At 39.0% G+C, this 22,055-nt stretch overlaps 1 protein-coding gene across 1 annotated transcript; it reads left to right on the top strand.

The window, feature by feature from the left end:
- The first annotated feature begins 4,943 nt into the window (after positions 1-4,943).
- On the top strand, positions 4,944-22,055 carry si:dkey-43k4.5 (potassium voltage-gated channel subfamily S member 2). Its single transcript, XM_049573857.1, has 10 exons — positions 4,944-5,188; positions 11,851-12,027; positions 12,175-12,308; positions 12,581-12,745; positions 12,839-13,010; positions 13,847-13,930; positions 14,039-14,200; positions 14,344-14,427; positions 18,875-18,967; positions 20,622-22,055. The coding sequence occupies exons 2-10, from the start codon at positions 11,857-11,859 to the stop codon at positions 21,081-21,083; spliced, it is 1,527 nt and encodes a 508-aa protein (XP_049429814.1). The 5' UTR covers positions 4,944-5,188; positions 11,851-11,856; the 3' UTR covers positions 21,084-22,055.

Below are 22,055 nucleotides of genomic sequence, written 5' to 3'. Positions count from 1 at the left end.
ATTAGTGACTAAAGGTAGTTTGCACTTATCAGTAAATCTGAATTAATTAAACTTCATTTGAAAATAATCTCAATCACATGAACTTTCATTTCGATAAGACAAACCACATCAAATTTATGACAATTAAGTCACATTTTGTGTATACATTCCTGAAAGCAATGGCTGCTTGCAGTAATGAATGTATTCTTGTGTTGAGTATAGGTTTGCAACGGTATGACATTTTCCGATACGATAACCATCTCAGAAAATATTGCAGTTTCACGGTATCACGGTATTACAGAAATCAGAATGACCCTTAAAGGAATGAAAATGTAAGTGCTTTTTTGGTTGAATAAACATTTTATTACAATAATTCAAAGTTGAACGCATTTTTTTAAATTGGTAGTATGCGTAAAAAGATTCCCTTTTGAAAATAACGTTAACTGACATAAAGTTGAAATTTTCTGTCTGCTTGCATTTTTTTTTTTAAATATCATAGATGAGCAAATGTACACTGTCGGATAAGTCAACTTTAATATCACGGTATTATATCTTGAAACCAGCAACCCTAATTGAGTAACATAAATACCCGACTAGAAGTTTATTTTCGAATCACTAACGTTAAATTGAAGTTGAGTGAAGCCTACTTGATGTTAATATTGAAATCACGATCTAAGTTACCTTCCCAATATTTGACTTTGACATGCAGTGCAGGGTAAAGCTGCATATAACTGAAATACTCAAGTAGAAATACCCCTTTTTTTTTATATATTACAAGAAACAGTTATATTCTCTAATGCTAATAAACACAAGAGCTGGATGACAAGACAAGAGGATATGAGCAGTAATAAGTTAAACAGCCAACAGCCTCAAAAACACTTATGCTAATCTAGTTAAAGTTGGCATTCAAAGTAAATACTTACATAAACCTGGTAAAACAATGGTCCTCTAGGTCTCAGTATGTAACGTTAGAGTAAATCCTTTGAACACAGTCTTCTTGGTCTCCAGTTGTGAGCAAAACGAGAAAACTCCTGTAAAACCCAACACATATCTGTAACGTTAACGGTCGGTGCATCTCCGACATTGCCAACGGCCCGCGAACAGAGTCGTCGGCATGACAAACGGCTGCCGAACACAGTCGCCTACAATGCTAACTTGCCGCTCATATGACCAACGGCCGGCGAAGTCAGTCGCCCGCAATGCTAACGGAGCCGCTAACACCACTGACGGCTAACAAACAGCCATGAAATAGTAAGAGCAGCAACACAATTATTTCCACCGTCGACGTTCCACGATAAGACTTTTAGCAGACGAGCTTGTTTAGCATATTTATGAAATAATATGTCGGTAGCATTACCATTAGCATCAAGTGTTTCCAGCGGCGGAGTATTTACAGTTCGCGAACACAGTAAAAAATGAGGTGGGCGGAGCCATGACGGTTTAAATAGCCCGCCTGTATGGCAACGGCAATTAAAGGGGAAGTACCTACTTTTGTAAAAATGAATACATGGTCCTGTGGTCTGAAATGGTCCAAATGTGTCAGTTAACAAGAACAACTCCCTCACACAACAAAAAAATACAGATAAAACTCAAATTTGTGATGTCTGCTCCATAGACAATGAAAGGTGAAAAATGTTCTGGAAGACACGGAGAGCATCCAGGGAAATGTTCAGAGTCTACGGGTACATTTTTTTACAACTGAGAAAATTACAATAGAATAAAGTTCATTCTAAAAAGGTATACAAACAACCTGTGTGTCCATGAAATAAGGCTCCCACTCATTGTCTATAAAGCAGCTTCAGACTTTATACCCTATAACATCACAAGTTTGAGACTTAGTTATCTGGTGTCTGGCTTTGAGAGAGATGTTCACAAGTATTAATTGAACTTTGCTTGGCTATGGAAACAATTATGGGAATTCTTAATTTAGGTGGTGTTCCCCTTTATTGCTGCATTCATTCATTCATTCATTTCACGAGTTGGCTGGTCATTCTTCTGACTTTAGTGTGTTCATGAACTTGAAAATGTGGAAACAACATGGACACCAAAAGGAAGATGTGTTGTATTTTGTTGCCCAGAGCATTTAAATAACACGTTGATATCAGTTTGCTGCATCAGTAACCTTACATTAACTTGAACAACAGAAATATTGCTGTACCTGACCAATAGAGGGCCCCAGGGATGATGTTTTTCAGAAGGCCGACACGGAATTTAGCTTCGCCCTGGTTACCCTGTCAAAATGCCTGTGGGATTTTTCCATAGGATTTTGGATTATTTAAAAAAAAAAAAAAAAAAGGTCTGCAGCAAACAAACATTTCTGAAACATAGGCTACACATTTTGTTCAGCAAGATAAAATTCACAAATGAACACATCTTTTATTATTTTTTTAAGCTCAAAAAACGCAGTCACCAGAGGTAAAAAGCTAACGTTCGGCTATAAACAGACATCTCTGCCACAGAGAGGCTGTAAAGCTACATTCACTGTGATGATGTTCTGTAGTCTCACTTAGCATCTCATTAGCAAATGCCTTTTTTAAGACACATAGAAGCCTCAGAGTTCATATGTGTGGTATTTACTGATGAATTTTATGTCTTAGAACAAAATGCTAAAGTCTCGTAAGTTTGTGTTAACCACAGGTAGCCACATACCCTTTTTCACTCACACGTAGATTGTTTGCTGTATAGATCACTAGCCTTATGGGTGTCGGTTTGAGTGTTGTTTTGTTTGGTCAGGTAAGTCATAGAGTACACAGGCAGATTTGATTTTAGTTTTGTTATTCTGGGTGGCCTTCCACCACCATTAGTTTAGTTGGTTGGGGTAGTTATTTTGTTGGTGACAGGTCAGAGTTTTTGTTTTATTTGTTTTATGGTTTGCCGTCACCCACAGCCCTTCCCTGAGTTTGTTTAAATGTAATGTACCGCCGAGGCTCCTTTCGTGAAGCCCGATTTCCAGGTTGTGTTGCTGAGCCTGCCAGCGCAATTTTCTTTTTGTGTGCCGCTTTTTACAAAGCGTAGCTTGTATTGTTTATTTATTTTGTATACGAATAAATGGCAGTTTGGCTTATTCACTTGATTGTTTGGTTTTATGTTGCTTCCCTTACCCCTAGACACATACTGGGTTGTAACACCTTATTTCAGGCATATAACAAAAAACCCACTGACCTTGAGACGAGGAAACCAGGAGTGTAAATACGCTGGTTTTAAGACTCATTCCTGGAGCACTGTGTGTTAATAAATAACTTTTCTAGGTTCTCTATGTTTCTTTAGATGGACATGTGAGCAAAAGAAAGACAATTTTTTGACAACTTTTACAATGAGGCCTCTATCTTGTGTGAATCGCTGTGACCTGTGCCTGCTAGGGTGGCCAAGCAACAGTATTTGGACCAGCTTCTCACAATGAATAACATAGACCCATATGACTTGGCAGCCCAAGGCTGACATGTAGTATACTACCCCCATTCACATACCTGGACATTGTGAACTATAGTTTCTGGACTAAGTGCATACAGTTTGGGGGTCACAGCCCTGAGTGCTCCCATTACCACTGGGACCACTGTTGCCTTTACTCCCCACATCTTTTTGAGCTCCTCTATCAGCCCTTGGTATTTTTCCAGCTTCTTGTGTTCCTTTTAGTCCTGATGTTGCTAACATCCATCACCACTGCCTTTTTTTCTGTTGTCGATCAACACGATGTCCGATTGGTTATCCATCACCAGTTTGTCAGTCTGGATCTTAACTTGGTTATTCTCAACCACCTTAAGAGGTGTCTTCCACTGTGACCTTGGGACTTCAGCCCATACTCAGTATATTGAAAAAATCCCCCTGTCACTTTACATTGTGCTTTAGTGGTGCATATTGAGAACTTGCATTTAATCCAGTTATTACAGTTTAGTTATTACTGTTTAATGCACATTGAATGAGGCTTTTAGTTTAGTTCCCCTCAGGTTTTCTGGTTCAGGTGCAGTTTCCCTCTTTGGGCAAGAAAACAAAACATTACAACATACACTCAGATATTTTAACTGTCAGTATCTCTCCATTATTAAACAAGAAAATACAGCGGATATATTTTTGACTTGTGAATCTACTGTGTGAAGTGAAATGTTGAAGGCAGGAGTAAAGAGGGAGAAAATGAACAACAGGCAAAAAACATGCAGATGCAAAACCACAGTTTGGCCACAAGATGGATCCCTCATTACATATATGAAATGCAGCCTCTCAAGATGAAATATTAATAAATAAATAAACACATTTCTGAATGTATGGGAATCCTGAGACTTTTAAAACTGCTATTGGTCAAGAGAGTGTTTTTTTCCTTTAAGGTCTTTTCCACATAAGCCCATTTAGTGGTTTGTGGTGTATACAAATAAAAACAAAAAAATGTATTTATTTTGTTAAATCAAGTATTGTGGAGAGGAAGTGTTTATTCTCCGTTGAGTTAATAAGAAAAAGTGAAAAGTCAGCTGTACAAGTTAGAGGGAAACTTAAAGCCCTTGCTAGCTATGCACCACGTCTCCATGGATATCTGAGGCATATTGCAGTAATTAAAAATATAATAGCGGGTTCGTTTAATGACACCCGAGATTTCTCAGAATTTCATTACACATAGCCCTATACACACTCTAAAAATCCCAGTTGTGAGATAGCAGGAATATTACAGTGATGTGATGCCACAGGAAATATAAACTCCATTAAGAACCACGAGGCAACTTAAGACTTAGGGTATTATTGACTGCAGCAGACTGAGTCTCTGTGGAAATATGAAAATAAAAGCTTTAAAAATATAATTAAACTCGCTCTAAATTAACCACTGAGTGCCGCAAACACACCATAAAACAGCTCCGAGCAGGTTCAGAGTAATAAAGCATTCCTACTTCGGAGAAGCGAACCTGTTCCGGAATGTGACGGAAAAAGCCGAAGGCTCCGTCTGAGAGGCGACAGACCGACTGAGGTTCAGATGGAGCAAACCTGCGCGCCCACAGCGGACTCTGACATCTCTTCTCAACAGTTTAATGTTACTGACAGAGGGAGGGTTGTCCTGAAAGTTTTTTTAGCAGAAGAAACTTTTATTTCCTCAGCATTAGACGGTTCTTGTGAGACATGTTTGGTCCCTTTCAGGCGTAGAAGTATAAAACTTATAAACGCATCATGGGTTGAATCTGACATCTGAGGAGGATCCGGCGATGAAAGAGGGTCGAGATCAAACTCACAGGTAAGTCTCAGTTAAAGATATAGCCTAATACTTTTGTGTTATCTTCGATGATAACATTAAGCCTGTAGTGTTATTGTGATTAATTAATTAATTAATTATTTAATTTACATCTCCCACATTGACTCCGGTTTACTGTGCATCATCTTTTATGAATTTTCCTTTATGCTGTGTCATTACACCGAGTTTACTTCATTGTGTTTGAGGGAGTTTGTTGTTGTTGAGGTGATTTTTTCCACCGCTGTGATTTCAAGCCACAGCGCTTCTCTGTGCTGAATTATAGATCAACTTTATTTCTGTATGTGCAGCATGGCAGCTCCCCTGAGAGCTCAGCATGGGCCCCTCATGTAATTATAGACACAGAGAGAAAGAGCGTCTAAGAGTCACATTGTCCTTCATGTTATTTATCCTCTTCTCAGTTTGTTTGGTAGCTTGTACAAAATGGAAATAAGGAGATTAATGTAACATAACCTTTTGGACAATATTTGTGTTGTCATAAAACTCACAGTTTAACCTGTTATTCACATTTTTGGCTATGTTGAGTCCTTAAAATAGTAGCACAAGTGATCAACAGCATACTTTTTTAGTTTTATCAGCTCAGATCATTTTGTGAAGCTTCTTTAACTGCAAATATATTTTCTAGTTATTTTTTCAGTTTCATTCTCAACAGCAAAGATTCTTTATGTGTACATTTTAAGGACAGAAATCACAGGCTAGTCAAGACTTTTATTTAAGCTTGAAATAAGACTGAGATCAGCTCAGACTGGTGGAAAAAGTTCTTACTTTAGTAAAAGTGGCAGTACTACATTGTAAAGATACTCTGCTACAATTAATGTTCAGCATTTAAAAATCATACTCAAGTAAAAGGACAAACATGTTAGCATCCATAGTTTAACTACCCAAAGTAAAAGTAGAATCATATATAGTGTGCTATTAGATTATAATTATTGATGCAGTAATGTGTTCATCACTTTAGTGTTGCAGCTGGTGAAGGTGGAGCTCATTTTAATTACTTTAGTTTAATCCATATTATATCATTTAATCAGTTAATTACATTTGTATTATTAATTTGAATCTATAAAGTAACCTGAGTCATTAGAGAAATGTATTGCAGTAAAAAGTGCAACAGTTCCCTGAGACGTAGTGGGGCTGAACTATGAAATAGGAAATTCCACCACTGTCAAACACCAACATTAGTGACAAGTTTGTTAAAGTTGCCTGTGTAGATTTCCTCCTAAACAAATACATAAAAACAATCTGAAGCAGCTCAGTGGTGCACTGGAATGAATGAAGAACGCTGATGTGGTTGAAAGCTTCTGCAGTAATTAAACCTTTAAGTTTAGATTGTTTGGTTACAGAAACATGGTTTAGCCTTTCTCACCTGAAGGTATCCTGTGTGTTTAACGAACATTATGAATACATTGATAACTCATGAAATATTAAAAAGGCTCCTTTATAAAGTATTTCTTCAATATGTAATGTTTGCATCTGCTTCTTCTTCCCCTCAGTTGTTGGTGCTTTATACCTTTCATGTTGCATTTCTACCAGCAGCTATCAAAAGCTTGCACACTTTAGCAATAACCTCCTCCTGGTTGGTCTTCATGTGTATTATGTCACCTCAGTGCCCTCACTGCTCATGTGACTACAGCGCCATAAGGATACTCACTCATGTTACTCTACTGAGCCACTGTGCAGATGAAAAACTCTGCATTGTATCTTTACAAGTCAACAAATACATGTACTTCCTCTGAACTCTGAATGAAACCGGAATTGTCTAAATGATCAATGGACTCTGAAGAAGTTTGAAGCTTCATCTGATACTGTCAGGGATTGGAGTTGAAATGAGAGACTCCAAGTCGTCAGACTCAAGGACTCATTACTGAGTAACGATTGTTTCTTAAACCCAGAGGGATGCCACAGCCCCCCATCCAGAATTTGATTGGCCCCACTTGGTGCCTCCCTACAAGAGTCAGTTGGATTATTAGTCTCATGGATGGATTACTGAGCAGGCCTGCCATCCACATGCCAATGTTAACATTTCTTGTTGGAATATCAATTGGACAACCACAAAGGGACGCAAAACATCTACAAAGAGGAGAAAAGTGACAAAAAGGTGATGCAAAACAATGACGAGGAGACATGAAACAACTACAAATGGACACTGAGCGACCAAAAAGACGTACAAACAACTACAACTGAACAAGAAATGATAAGCAGCAAAAACAACTACAAAGTGATGCAAACAATCACAAAGATACACAAAACAATCACAGAGACACAAAACAACAAAGTGATGCAAATCAACCACACATGTAAAACAACAGCAAATATACACAAAACGACCACAAAGAGGCAAAGAAATAACTACAAAGTGATACAAAACCATGCAGAGACGGAAAATGACCACAAAATGACATACATTTTTGACAAAGTGGCGAAAAATGACTACAAAGAGATGTAAAACAACCACACATAGACTTAAAACAAACACAAAGGCACACAAAACAACCATAAATAGACATGAAAAGATGAAAAAGAGGCAAAAACAACTACAAGGTGATGCAAAACATTCACAAAGATGCACAAATGAACACAAAACAACTGCAAAGAGGAGAAAAAAAGACTACAAAGTGATGCAGACAGAGGCAAAAAACAACACCAAAGATACACAGATGACCACAAATAGATACAAAGCAACTACTGAGAGGCAAAAACTGACTAAAAAGTGATGCAAAACAACCATTCATAGATGTAAAATAACCAGAAAGGCACAAAACAAGCATAAATGGACATGAAACAACAACCTAAAACCAACCTAAACAACCACAGAGATATACAAACAAGGTTATGGAGACAAAAAAAAAAAAAATACAAAGAGGTGAAAAGTGACTACAAAAAAAATGATGCAAAACACTCACAAATGGACACAAACTTCACCAAGAGGCAAAAATGACTATAAAGATACAAAAAGTGAATACAAAGTGATGCAAAACAACCACAAAAAGAGACCAAATGACCAGAGAGAGATCCAGACTTTCAGTTTGTGTATCTTACTCCTCTTTAGGAGTGCTGCGTCTGTTTCCAGGGGCACAGGGAGAAACAAGAGAACAAGAACAAATGCCAAAAACATCTGTTGTTGCAGGTTTTACTAGAAGTAGCACAGTAAATTTTCCCTTACCAGCCCTGCATTCATGATTTTACGTAAATAAAGGCACAAAGGCATTAGCATCAAAATATATGAACATATAAATGACCCCTGTCAGAGTGTTATATTATTGGACTATTAATTAATCTAGAGGGAAATTAAGACACCCAGAAGCTTATTACACAGCACATACAAAAACACAGATACACATAGGGATAGAGAATATATGTGTAAGAATAAAAACATTAGGATAAAAACACACAGCAGTGAAATGATCTAGTCTAGTCCCAGGACTACTACAGAGCTGTTACTACAGTAGTTATGCTCATGATGGTAGTGCGAATGTACATGGTTGACAGTGCAGAGGTAATGAATGTTTTGCTATGGATAATATGAATGCAACTAATGATAAATATATGTACAGATACCGGTGCAAATATATTTTTTAGAAGGTGCTTAAAAGTAAAAACTGTGTCAAATAAGGAAGGTAAAATATGAAATGCTAACAGAGGGTGAAAATCTAAATAAATACAAATGCAAATAGGACGTAAATATCTAAAGAAAATGCACCTTATGCCACGTTATCATAACCAGTAAGTGACTACGACAGGTGAGCAGGTGAGTGTGAGGTCAGTTCAGTCCATTCATGCCGTAGCTGGGAGGAGTTGAATAGTCTTATGGCCTTTGGGACAAAATTTGGGGGACTAGTTAAATTAGAAGTTAATCATAGGTTTTATTATTAAAATATTGATCTTGAAGGTCAGTATGGCTACCTGATAAACATAGTAAAAGCGCAATATGTCCCTCTGAAATGTGGTGAAGTAGAACTATAAAGTAGTAGAAAATGGGAAGACTTTAGTGAAGTGTGACAAATTTGCAATTAAATACAATACTTGAATAAATGTACTTAGTAACTTTCCACCACTGGCATTTATAAACGCTAACATGCTTCCCACATACACACCCACCACCAGCAGCCTCCATGAAGACAGATTTCAGCTGCCACTGTTAACTGTGTGCACTTCACGTGTCCATAAATCACTGAGGAGAGAGAAAAGCAGATTAAATACCAGCAGAAGACGAGTGAAAGATTCAGAGACAGATGAAGTCAGACTGCTCTGGTTAAAACACCATTAAGTCCACATTAGGTTAACACCTGTCTGTGATTCCTCAGGCCATTTCCTACACTCTGCAATTAGAGACTCACTAACATTATTACATTACATTATAGCTACACTTTACCTGAAGCAAGGCACTTACTGCTGCCTCCAAATGGATGAATCCCGTCAGACATGTCTGATATGAGCTGGACAGCATATTTGCACCAGGAGGCATCACTCTGATCAGGAATAAAAAACTAAAATAGTAAAACTAAAATGATGATCCAGATCTTCCTTCCCTGGAACTCTACTTGTTGCTAAGCAATATTAAATCAACATTTGGCAACTGAATTATGTTTCCTGGCACTGATATTAACATTGTTTTGTAAAAAATATTTTAGGCAACAGTGGGAACATTTGAGGCCTCTGAGACTAAAGACTTCACGTGATGCGTTTCACAGTTTCAGAGTTTGATGTGAACTTTGTTATTTATTCATCTGTTGAGTGATTTCTTGGTGTTTTATTGTGAAAGTGTGTATGTGGGTGTTTGTACGGAGCGTACAGTAGATGAGCATGCGTGGGAGTTGGTTTCTGTTTTGGCTGCATCTATGTGTGTTTTTTTTTAAACTTGATCACATGGAGAAATGTTGCTTGAAACCATGGTTGATGCTGACAGGCAGTAAATCATGACTCAAGTGTTTTCTGAGCTGAAATCTCACTTTAATCTTGTTAAAATCAGTATTATGGATTGCTGCACAGATACCACCCAAACGTGGACTTTATATTCAGCCTGCAAAGATCTAAAATCCAGTAAAAGCCTTTTGGCTCTCCACCAATGCACATCGTGTTTTGTAGTTAATATTACAATGTCTGGGACATCAAATTAGTGTCTGCTCTTAGAAGTGCATTTAGTAGAGTAGATGAAATTAGAGTGCCTACATCACAAAAGAGAAGCTCCAACATCCGGGGTCGAAAATAAAGATCCTCCTTGCCAGACAGTTGTCTTTTTGTGTGTGTGTGTGTGTGTGTGTGTGTGTGTGATTGCTGGCTCAGCTTGAGATACAGAAAAGAAAAGATGACATCTGAATCACATCCAGACCATAAAAAACTTGTGGTGGCGCTCTACTAACCGATTCAAATCTTTTCGTGAATAACTCAAAAAGTCCTTGACCAAACATGCTCAAAATTTGCATGCTGCAATTACAGACCACAAGTAACTATGCCAGAAAGAACAACCATGATTCATCCATTAATGGCGTGATAGTAGCAAATTTGGTCGCAGCTATGGCAAATTTGCACTTGTTTTCTCACAATTTGGTGTAGCAGAGTATTCAGGTTTGGGCTCGTGTGGGTCCATCCACGTGAGCAGCATGCCTGGTAAGTCTAGTCTAGCTGTGCTGTGAACTGTCCACCAATGGTCTCGCTAAACAGCAGCAAGATGCTGTAGCTACTGGAGCTAGTTAACTTGTTTGCTGTCTAACTTGGAGCCTTTAGAGCCCTGTGTTCAACTTCTTTCAAATGAAAAAGAGAAAAAAAAGCTAGGGACATGTAGGCTATCCTAAAGTATTATTTATTGATTCAGATTTAGATTCAGACAACTTTATTGATCCCACGTGAGGCAATTAATTTGTAGCATACTCATCCCAAGCATCAGCCACAACATACAATTTCCTATGTTATGCACAGTCCAGTAAAACAGACCACTAGGTCATTGAAGGGCCCAAGTTTAAAAAAAACATATAGATAATTTTTTTTTTTTTTTTTTTTTTAAGTAAGTAAAAAATATTGCTACATCCAATATTATACGAATGTGTAGCCTATTATTTTTGTTTATTGATTCGTGGAGAAAATATTTTTGAGTATTTTAAATACAGAATGACTCCACTCAAAAGTATTTTGTTACAAATTACATTTGCTTTTTATCGGCCTCAAATACAAATTACAAAATACTCAAATGTAATTGAAATACGTATTTTAAATACAAGTAATAGAAATACTGCCCATCCCTGGGTTTAGGGAGGGTAAAAGCTTCACTGGGATCATTAGGTGGGTACCCTTCCTCACAAGTGTTTCGATGTTAGGCCCGCAACACCTCCAGAGGGCTCATCAGCAATACTTGCTGTCCAAGGTCAGATCTGCCAGTAACCTCCAGTCTCATGCCTCAGCTAGTTAAAAAATGATAAAATTGACAATGTACAGGTGATACAAATTTGTAACAAAATATAATACAAATTAAATTCAAAATGGCAGACTTCCTGTTGGGTTTATGGCTGCAACAGACCTTTTTATACATCTTAGAATTTTAGATATGCCTCCCAATTTCACACACACACACACACACAATACTTGTTAGTAGATGCATGCTTCTTTGAGTCTTTCCTCATTTCCATACTCATCTCTCTCTGTTGTGCCTCTGCCAGGTAACCATGGTGAAGGAGAGTCTGCCCAGCTGGGTCCACCAGGACTCTGACGAGGGTCTCGTCCACGTGAACGTCGGAGGTCTGAAGAGGAGTCTCTGTTCCAGCACACTGAAGAAATTCCCCGACACCAGACTGGGGAAACTGCTAGCATGTGATTCAGAGGAGGACATACTGCAGGTGGGTCAACAGGTGGGGTTGAGGTGATAAACTTATCTTCAGAAACTCTTTTCATCTTCCTCCCTGAATCGTTCTCCTTTTTCATGTATTTATTGATAATTTCCACTTTCCATTTGTCCTTCCCTTCTCTCTATCTCCTTCCTGTAGGTGTGTGATGACTACGACGTGCAGCAGAAGGAGTTTTATTTTGATAGGAATCCTGGCCTCTTCCCTTACGTCCTCCACTTTTACCAGACGGGCAAACTTCACATCATGGAGGAGCTGTGTGTGTTCTCCTTCAGGTCTGTCTAAGGTTGAACATCCTCCTCTGGCCTCACAGACAAACTTTACATCAGTTGCAGAAGCAGATCGATGAATTGTCTAAAAGGAACTTTAAGGGGCTTTAAAAGAGGGAATAAACACATTTTCTCTCCAGTATTTTTGTCAGGATCTTTGGTGGAGCTTGGTGGGGTTGTCATACTGTCATTGTCACTTCTCATTTCATAATTTAAAGCCCTGTTAGACTGCAACTTCTTTCCACGTTAACTTGATTTGACTTACGTCTCCCACACAGTCAGGAGATAGAGTACTGGGGCATCAACGAGTTCTTCCTGGACAGTTGCTGCAGTTACCGTTACCACGACCGCAAGCTGGAGAGCAGCCGGCATCACAGCTGGGACGACGAGAGCGACGTCAGCAGCATCGACACATCTGTGGACGAGATATCGGACTTAAACAGGTAAAAGACACTTTGAAATCTGTAAGTAAAGGATTAATTACTCTGCCTGACTCACATCCCTCAGTTTACTCTTAATCGTCCTCCACCTCACAGAGACATGCAGCATTTCCAGGAGGTGCGTTATGGGAACATCAGGAAGTGTCTGTGGTTGACGCTGGAGAATCCAGGGTACTCCATCCCCAGCAAGCTCTTCAGTCTGGTCTCAATCGGGGTGGTGCTCACATCCATCGCTACCATGTGTATAAACAGCATCCCAGAGTATCAGGTTGGTACGGAGAGCCGAGAAGTTTAAGTCAAACACAGTGGCATACACTCAGGTTTCATTAGAAGATTTTAGTCTTCAGATTATTCTGAGTTGTCAAAATTGTACCGATCTCCGAGTCATAACTCAGTCAAATTTGTGCACACAGATATGATACATGTATTTTTAGATTCAGTAGGAATTATACTTTCCTAGGATATCTTTATCTCTGATGTCCATTGACGTCAAATGTCTATGAATTTGCTTAGAAATAATAGAAAAGGACAATCATTAACTGCAGAACCTGCTTGAGAATAATCACGTGAGTTTTCTTCAGTATTTAAGTAATCCAGTGATAGCTGTCTGTACATGCATAAATACACTGCAAACAAGAACTGATAATAGCCAATGTGGCATACTTTAAATGGTGCCACTTTGCCAAAATGAGTAGAGATGATGGAGTGTAGTGGTCTTGATGTGTCTGAGGAAGGGCGCTTTGTTCTGTGATTAACTCTCAAAACTCCCCAAACTCATGGAAGACGATCTAAAAAAACAAACATCTCAATTAGTGAATAATAATTTATTACAAAATTTAAGCCCTTACAGCAATGATATGATTGGCTCAGGGAGACTGGGGCAAAATCAGGTTGGACTAACTTAGGGTGACGCCCATAGTTAGCTGATAGAGTAGAAGCCAGAGAGGTGTGAAATGAGAGACTAAAGAGAGTCTTCCTGACTGAAGCTTCATTATAATTAAGCAGAGCACCTCCTATTTTGGTACTGGAAAGGATGCAAATAAGATTAAAAAAACTAAAATTATCATTTATTTGATGACTAATATTTCTCTTCTTTTCTCTCAGGTGTTTGATGATGAAGGGAAGTTGATCGAAGACCCGACCATGCAGGCTCTGGAGGTGTTCTGCACCTGCTGGTTCACCTTCGAGGTGAGGAGACAAAAATAAAGTGTGGTGCATACTGGTGATGCTGGTGACGTGTGCAAAGATAAATGAAAAAAGGAAAACTAATGCTGAGTATTGTTTTTTGTCTTTGAGGTGGTGACGCGGCTGCTGCTCGCACCGAACAGGAGGAAGTTCTTTCATCACCCTCTGAACATTATCGACATGGTGTCTGTGGCTCCCATCTACATCATACTGGCGTTTGACTTGACTGTGGGATCAGAGTCTGAACTGGGAGACCTGGGACGACTCATACAGGTTTAGAGTTAATTGTTATTGCATGTAAATTAAAGACATATGTAACCTTTGAATCAAGAAGTATTACATTCTTCGTCATGCACATTGAAAGGTATGATGAGTAAAGCATTTCGTCTTCATCACTGTCCTCACGTCTCTCTCAGGTGTTCAGGTTAATGAGGATCTTCAGGGTTTTGAAGTTGGCCCGGCACTCGACAGGACTGCGGTCACTAGGAGCAACACTTCGGGTGAGTCAGGGCAGAATTACATAACATCTGACTTTCTGACTCAGGGCAGACTCACAGCGACATTAAACCAACCGTAGAAACCTCTCAGGATAAATCTAAACAATGCGATTGAGTTTTATTTTCTATGTGACATTCTGGTCTGTTGACCTTTCTGCAGACGCATCAGATAAAGGTTGATGGATTGTGGGTAGATCATGTAGGTGAAAACTGTTGTGCTTTTTGTTTTTGACAATGTGGTTTTGATTTTCAGGAGGTGGGGATTCGGCCTTTAGGTTTGTTGCCTGATATTAGACGGACTTGGTAACCTGTTAAACTCTGTTTCCACCCTCAGTCTGACACTGCGTTCGCTCTAACTGATGTTCTTGAGGGAGTGGGATTCAGTTATCCTAATCAGTCACTAGAGACCAACGTTGTTGCCTGACTCAAATGTTATCTTAAGTCCACAATGGTATGGTAGCCATGACAACATACCTGTTTCACCAGGGTTTTCAGAGGGAAACAGAGCAAAGTAAAACAAACTACAGTGCTGGGCGATATTAAGAAGACATGTAGATTCAGAAATGCCTCGATAGTTATTACTCTCATTGCTTGACAACCAGGACCGTCCCTCAGTCTTGCTTCCAGTTTTTCCCAGTGACCACTCACTGTATTGTAGTGGAAAAAAAAAATCCCGTTTCCCAAAAAGCATTTTCCCCAAAGGCCATCTTCTTAAAGAGATGTTAAAACTGTACTGCACACCTCCACCTGCAAACAAGGTCAATTATGACTTTTTATGATGAATTTTTGATCCATGGAGGTTTTATTTGTGAAACTTTCAAGCTGAGAAAAGTGATTAAAAAAAAATGATGTCACCACAATGGAAAGTCTATGAGCCAAGCAACAACTCGTGGGCAGGGCCAGCAGCAGAAACACTACTGTGCATATTCAGTGGGTTGCATACAGCAGAAGTAAACCTGGAAACTAGAAACTTTTTGTGAGCAACTCCTCCGAACTGAATAGGCACCAATTTTGGGTCTATCTATGTTGTCGATGGCTTATGTCTCACCCCTTGTGCTTAATGGCTAATGGAGTCCCTCCCCTCCCTAAGAAACTGCTGTTTAATGTCAAAATGCCAGATGAAGCAGTCAATTCAAGCTTAGTGGAGTGGGCGGATTCAAAGGTCTGGATCCAAAACAGGGAAGTTTATGACCAAAATTATTAAAAAAAAAAAAAAAAGTAAAAAGTTTTGCAAAAGACAGCAGTCAAAACTAGTTTCTACAGCAAACCACACTGTTTTAATTTATTTTTTGGGTGCATGTAAATATTTCTGTATGAATGAAAGAAAAAATTAATTATTGTCTCTGCATATAACGACAAGACACCATAAATTCAAACCACCCTGGACCAGTGCAGCATTTCCAAACAGAGGAAGTATGAAAATAAAATAAAATTTAGTGGCGCCTAGCTGTGAGGACTGCAACCAACTGAAACTTCTCCTGGTTAAAATTCCTTCAGTATTCACTGTTTAGGAGGTTTTTACCAGGAGCTAAATTATCTGCAGAAGTCTCTCCCTCTCCAAAACAAACAGACCAGGCAATTTTAACCTTTAAAAAAATAAAACAGTTTAACCTTACAAATAAATGTTTAATGTTTAACAGGTGGTGTTTGGCCCCAGTTGCAGCACACAGGAACCCATGAACAGTTTGTTTTGATGTTTACGGACACTGCTTCGCAGGCACAGAGTAGGGCAAAGTCTCTCCACAAAGTCCTTGGCAGCCCGGCTAGTTTGGCAGACTGAACCAGGCCGAGAGGCAGGCGAGTTAGCATAAGCGTAGCCCAACAACAAACAGTTTATTTCAGCAGCAGACAACAGTCCTGTTGAGGAGCAGGCAGGGGACATAGTTAAGGAGGCAGAAAATCTGGAACCAGGTAAGTACACAGTCAAAACAGACAAACCAGATGGGAGCAGGCAGAAGGCACAGAAAGCCAGTAGTACGGAGGTACTAACAGGATGCACACACAATGGCAAGTGTGGCGACACGGTAAAATTACTGGAGCGCAGGAAACCTTAGGTCAACTGACTGGTTCACTCATACTCTTGTGTGGTCACCAGATGGTAACACCAGGCAGCCGCAGAGAAACAGGAACCAAGGACGCAGAAGCAGGTCTTGTGGTCAGGAACAGAAGGCTCAGATGAAGGAGGCAGGTCAGAGGGAGGAAATCAGTCCATCATAAAGCGCTGGCGTGTTGCATGAGTGGGGAAGAACAACCTGGCAACAAGTAGACTCACAAGTCAGTCTTTAGACGCTTTGCTGAACTAACGACTGATGACTTTCTCCCTGATTTTGTGTTTAGATGGGCGGATACAATTTCAGAGTTTAAAAAAACTCCCTACGTTGCAGAACCAGTAGTAAATCCGCAGGGCGGTCCTTTGGTGGCTCGCTAAACTCTTGTGCTCGTAAACATAGTCCGACTGTGTTAAAAGTTTAAACAAAGTCGCTGTAAGTCCTTCATTTCCACAATCTTGTGGACTGAGCACGCATTTGATAAAAGGGAGTTAAATCAATCATTTTCAAGCTCGGACGAGAAAAGGGGGAGTGCACATTTCTGGGAGGGCGTGACCTTTTCAAAAATGCAAGAGGCGTTGCTTTGTTGCCGGCCATTTTCTCCAGTGTGTTAAACACACTTTAGAAAGGAGTGTCCCAGCCCAGACTATCAGAAGGCAGAACTCTCTGATTGTCTGGTGGCAAGACTAGGCAACACGTGACTAAGAGGCTGGGGTATATATATACTGACTGTGAGTAATGAGGAACAGGTGAACTATGTTGGCTTGATTAGGTGGGTGTGGCGGACAGGCAGGAGCGGGATAAGTATAGACAGGTGATTGGTTGGTAGGTGGGCGTGGTAGAGAGTCGGGATGAGTGGAAAATTACTGACTGAGGGCTGAATGACTGTATGAGGAGCAGGTCAACAGGAATGAAATACTGTGACACTGCTGATATGTGCTCACCTGTTTTGTGTGATATCTCAATGTGTGCTTATTTTATTTCTGATCCAGGTGTTCCCGGGTTTTAGTGGGAGCTGAATTATCCACAGAGGTCTCTTGCTACATGTAGCCTAATGTCATTATTCTGTGCGATCCCATATGGAGCGCATCGCTTACAGCAGCCGAGACGTCACCACAGTCTGCTATAGAGCAGCTCCTCCTGGGGTTCATTACATCTGCCTCTCTCTCTCGACATGAGATGTAAAGTATCTGCGAGTACTACAGCGCAGCAGCTCATGTTACAGGCTCATCTATCATAACATGGGCTGCTTCTCTCCAGCAGGAGGAGGAGGAGGAGGAGGAGGAGGAGAAAGAGAGCATTATCTCTGTATTAAACATCATCATGCATGAGCTGTAATGTAAAAGGATAAATCATCATTTTAAATCGTTTCCTGTACTTTTTAAATGCATTATATTTGCATTTAGATTACAGCAGAACTTAAATAAATGCTTCTGATTTGTGAACAACATAAGAAGGGAAACACTGAGAGGGTTTTCAGTCTCTCTCCTGCATATTGACTTCGACAGCTGATGCTTGCACAGGGATGAAGGTTAAAAACACAATGAATTTATTTTGAAAAGCAAAATGTCATCTGAGGAAAAAGATGTAGAAATATAAATATTCTTTCAGTAGCAAACTCATTCAGTTGTTGGGACTCTTCATGCTCTGACAGAAATTATCTGTAAGTAAATCACTACAGTTCATACAGTACTTCAAATTCAGGCTAATGTTCATCAGGCTTTTCTGCTTATTTCAATGGCACAATTTCAAAATACTGGCATAAAGGTCAGAGGAGTAGTTCTCTACTGCTCAAGATAACAAAACAAAGCAAACAAAAAACACAAGTGTAATAACTTGTGAAGAGGCAGGATTACTTTCTAAGGATGTTTATGTAGTGTGCAGTTTCTACAATGATGTGCTTTCTTCAGAGCAAAAAAATTTACAAAAACATATTTAAAGCTTCTTAATGTGAAGTGAAAAGACTGTTGGAGTAAAAATAATTCATCCAGCATAGTTAGCATGCACCAGTTTTAAATTATTTCCCACCAATACACATGCAATACTTTTATTTTATCAGGTCAATGTCCACCAAAAAAAATCTGTGTCGTTCAGATTAAAGCTGACAAGGTAAACATTATGCACATGCTGGAACCAATAAAACACTTACTGCTTACCTGTAGGTGAAGTTTGGGAAACATGGGTGACACGTGCACATTTGGGGAACCTAAAATGAAAGTACACTATAAGTACTTTTTTAATTACCCAGGAGGTATTAAATAATTACAATAGACCGAGCCTGCATGTACAGGCATATGAGGTTTGCAGCTATACACAATTAAAAGTTAAAAGACAGATCTTCATTTTAATCCTCCTTCACACTAAAAGTTTTTATAACTCTTTCCTCCGTCTTGTTTCTGCAGCACAGTTACCGTGAGGTCGGCATCCTGCTGCTGTACCTGGCTGTCGGAGTGTCCGTCTTCTCTGGGATCGCTTACACCGCTGAATATGAAGAGGTGAACTTTGACCCTCACTCTGTACTTTAATATGAACATTTTATTTTAATTATTTTTTATTCTTTTTATTCCTTAATGTAGCCAGTAAGGTTTTGTTAAGGTCAGCTTTCTGTCTCTAAAACTGAAGTGATAATAAAAGTATAAAAGTTTGAGCATCAAAATATACTTAAAGTACCAACAGTGAAAGCACTCATGATGCAGAATGGCCTCTTTCAGAAAAATCAAATTATATTATTGGATTATAATTATTGATGCGTTAATGTGTTCATCACTTTAATTTTGTAGCTGGCTCATTTTAATTCCTTTGTATACTGCTGGGTAATTTTATCTATTATTTTGATTTATATTTTGTATTAACGATCTGAATCTAAAGCTGTTGTTTAAAAATGTTCACCCAGCCTCCATCTCTCATATCTTTTGGAAGTTTATTCCATAAATTTGGAGCATAGTAAACAAACACTGCTCTGCCTGTTTACATGTGCGTATAATTGTGTATTTAAAAACTCAGCAGGAAAAGATCTGGGATCTTGTGAAGGATTCTAAGTGTCTGCAATGACGGCTGGTCCCAAATGATTAACACCTTTAAAACCAAGTAAAAGAACCTTAAAATCTATTTTAAAATATGCTGGGAGTCGTTGGAGTGGAGCTAAACTGGGGTGATGTGCTCTGTCTTCATTGTTTTGGTTAAAAGTCGAGTAGCACAAGTCTGGATAAATTGAAATTATTCAGTTGATTGTTTCAGAAGGATGATAAAAAGAGCACTGTAATAATCTGATATATTTGAGCCTATTTTAGCCAGAATTTTTAATCTTACAGAGAAAAAAAAAACATTCATTCACTTTTAAATTAATTTTATTTTTTCATTAATTCAAAACGTTCACATCTGTTATTAAAGAAATAGTCAACAAATTACTGTTGGTAAAGATAATTTTGGTCACGAGTTAATCATTGCTAAATTGCTTAGGATTGGCAGAACTCTGTTATTTGATTGTTTATTTCTATTCTTTTTTTTTTCTTCCTCATCTTTGATTTTTGTTTCATTTTAGTTTTGTCACATTATTTATTTAGATTTTTATTTAGAAAAGAATTGGAACAATTCTTGCAGCATATAATAATTACAAAGTTTTCTTTTTTTCCTTTCTTCTTTGAAAATAAAGTAATACAGTGATAAAATACAGATAGAACAGTTTTTATATGACAATTCATTCAAAGATGGTATTAGTGATAAAGTGAAAACAGTTATTGGTAAAAATATTAGGCAGGAAGAAATAAACAAAATAATTACTTGAGATAAATTAAAATGAATAAATTAAGAAAACAAACAAACAAAACATATATATATATATATATATATATATATATATATATATATATATACACATAATAATAAAAAATAAGTGAATGTGAAAATAACTTCTTTTAAAAAAAAAAAAAAGAATAATAATAATTACCACTTTTTGAATCAATTATTTCTTGTACCTCGATATAAATTCAAGTAAACCAGAAGAGTCCCTTGCTGACTGATTGAATAATGCAGGGAAAGATAATAAAAGAAATTCCCTTTTATGTTTAATATATTTGTTGATGCATAAAATCTCATTTGAAATCTGTCCCCACATAAATAAGAAGCCTCCCTTTGTCTCTGTGTGTCCAGGATGTTGGTCTGGACACCATCCCGGCGTGCTGGTGGTGGGGTACCGTGAGCATGACCACAGTGGGCTACGGGGACGTGGTGCCCGTCACGGTGGCCGGGAAACTGGCGGCCAGCGGCTGCATCCTAGGCGGCACCCTGGTGGTGGCGCTGCCCATCACCATCATCTTCAACAAGTTCTCCCACTTTTACCGGAGACAGAAAGCTCTGGAGGCGTCGGTGAGGAACAACCACCGCAGGAAGATGAGGATGAGCTGCGAGAACGAGCCAGAGGAGGATGAGGAGGAGGAGGAGGAGGAAGAGGGGTCGGACGGGGACAGCAGGTGTCTGGACGATGACGACACAGATGACATCGAGGAGGACGATATAGATTATGAGGATGAAGGAGGTGTAATAAATTATAGCTACGTGGAACATCCGTCCTACACGTCCATGCTGAGGAAGAAGGAGCTGCATCAGCTGTGAGGAGCTGCTGGAGGTTCACACTGGAGAGTTAAACTGTTTTCATGTCACATGAAAACCAACAGGAAGTCTGATTTGACCATGACCATGACTTTCATCTGGTCAGTCCAGTTGGCAGAGGAAAATGTTGAATTGTACGTTTCTGCAAACCATGAATATGTTACATTTGCATGTTTCATATGTATCATATAACATTTCGAAAATGACATAGTAAATGACATCATCTGTAGATGGAGGGGATGGTGGATGGCGTATCACCTTGGCAAGTTGCCTGCTAGCTGCAGACCAACACACAATAAAACTAGTTGTGACCTAGCGAGTCATCACTGTCCTTCCAGCAGCTTTTTCTGCACAAAAAGAGGTTGTATTTTACAGAGACATTACGATGTTTACTGGCAGGATTGTGCCCCAAGGCCTGAACTTTAAGCCAAGACATGATTTTTTCCCAACCATAAACCAAGTGGGTTTTGTGCCTAAACCTTAATGTAAAGTTTCATAGTATCTGCTACATAATAGTGTGCAAATGTAACGTATCCATGGTTTGCAGAAACGTTTGATGCCAGCATTTTTTGTCCTGCAGTTGGGTCAACCTGATCCAGGGCCTTGCAAATGTCGTGAACTGTCACAATTCATGTGTCCCAACAGCTTGAAACAATTTGACTGAACAAACAAACGATAAATGATTCAAGAAGGCAGTTTGATCAGATGCTTCTAAGAATCAAAGTTAGAGGATCCGTGTTGTAAATGACTGACTAATGTCTTCCATGACAGACTGTTGCGACTTGATGTTCTGTTTGATCTCATTCGTCTGTGCATGTCGGGTGTTTCAGGACGAACGTTTGTTGTCACTGATACTGGATCCGTTTGTCTGTGAAAAACACGAATGCGAAGAATCACTGGAAAGGCCTGCAGTGCGTTAGGAATGATGATAAACTGAACTGAACAGGAACTGAAAAAGCATGCACGCAATGTGAT

This window comes from Epinephelus fuscoguttatus, linkage group LG1 (genome assembly GCF_011397635.1).
Source record: "Epinephelus fuscoguttatus linkage group LG1, E.fuscoguttatus.final_Chr_v1".
Taxonomy (NCBI): Eukaryota; Metazoa; Chordata; class Actinopteri; order Perciformes; family Serranidae; genus Epinephelus; species Epinephelus fuscoguttatus.
This window is presented reverse-complemented; position numbering and strand designations above follow the sequence as displayed.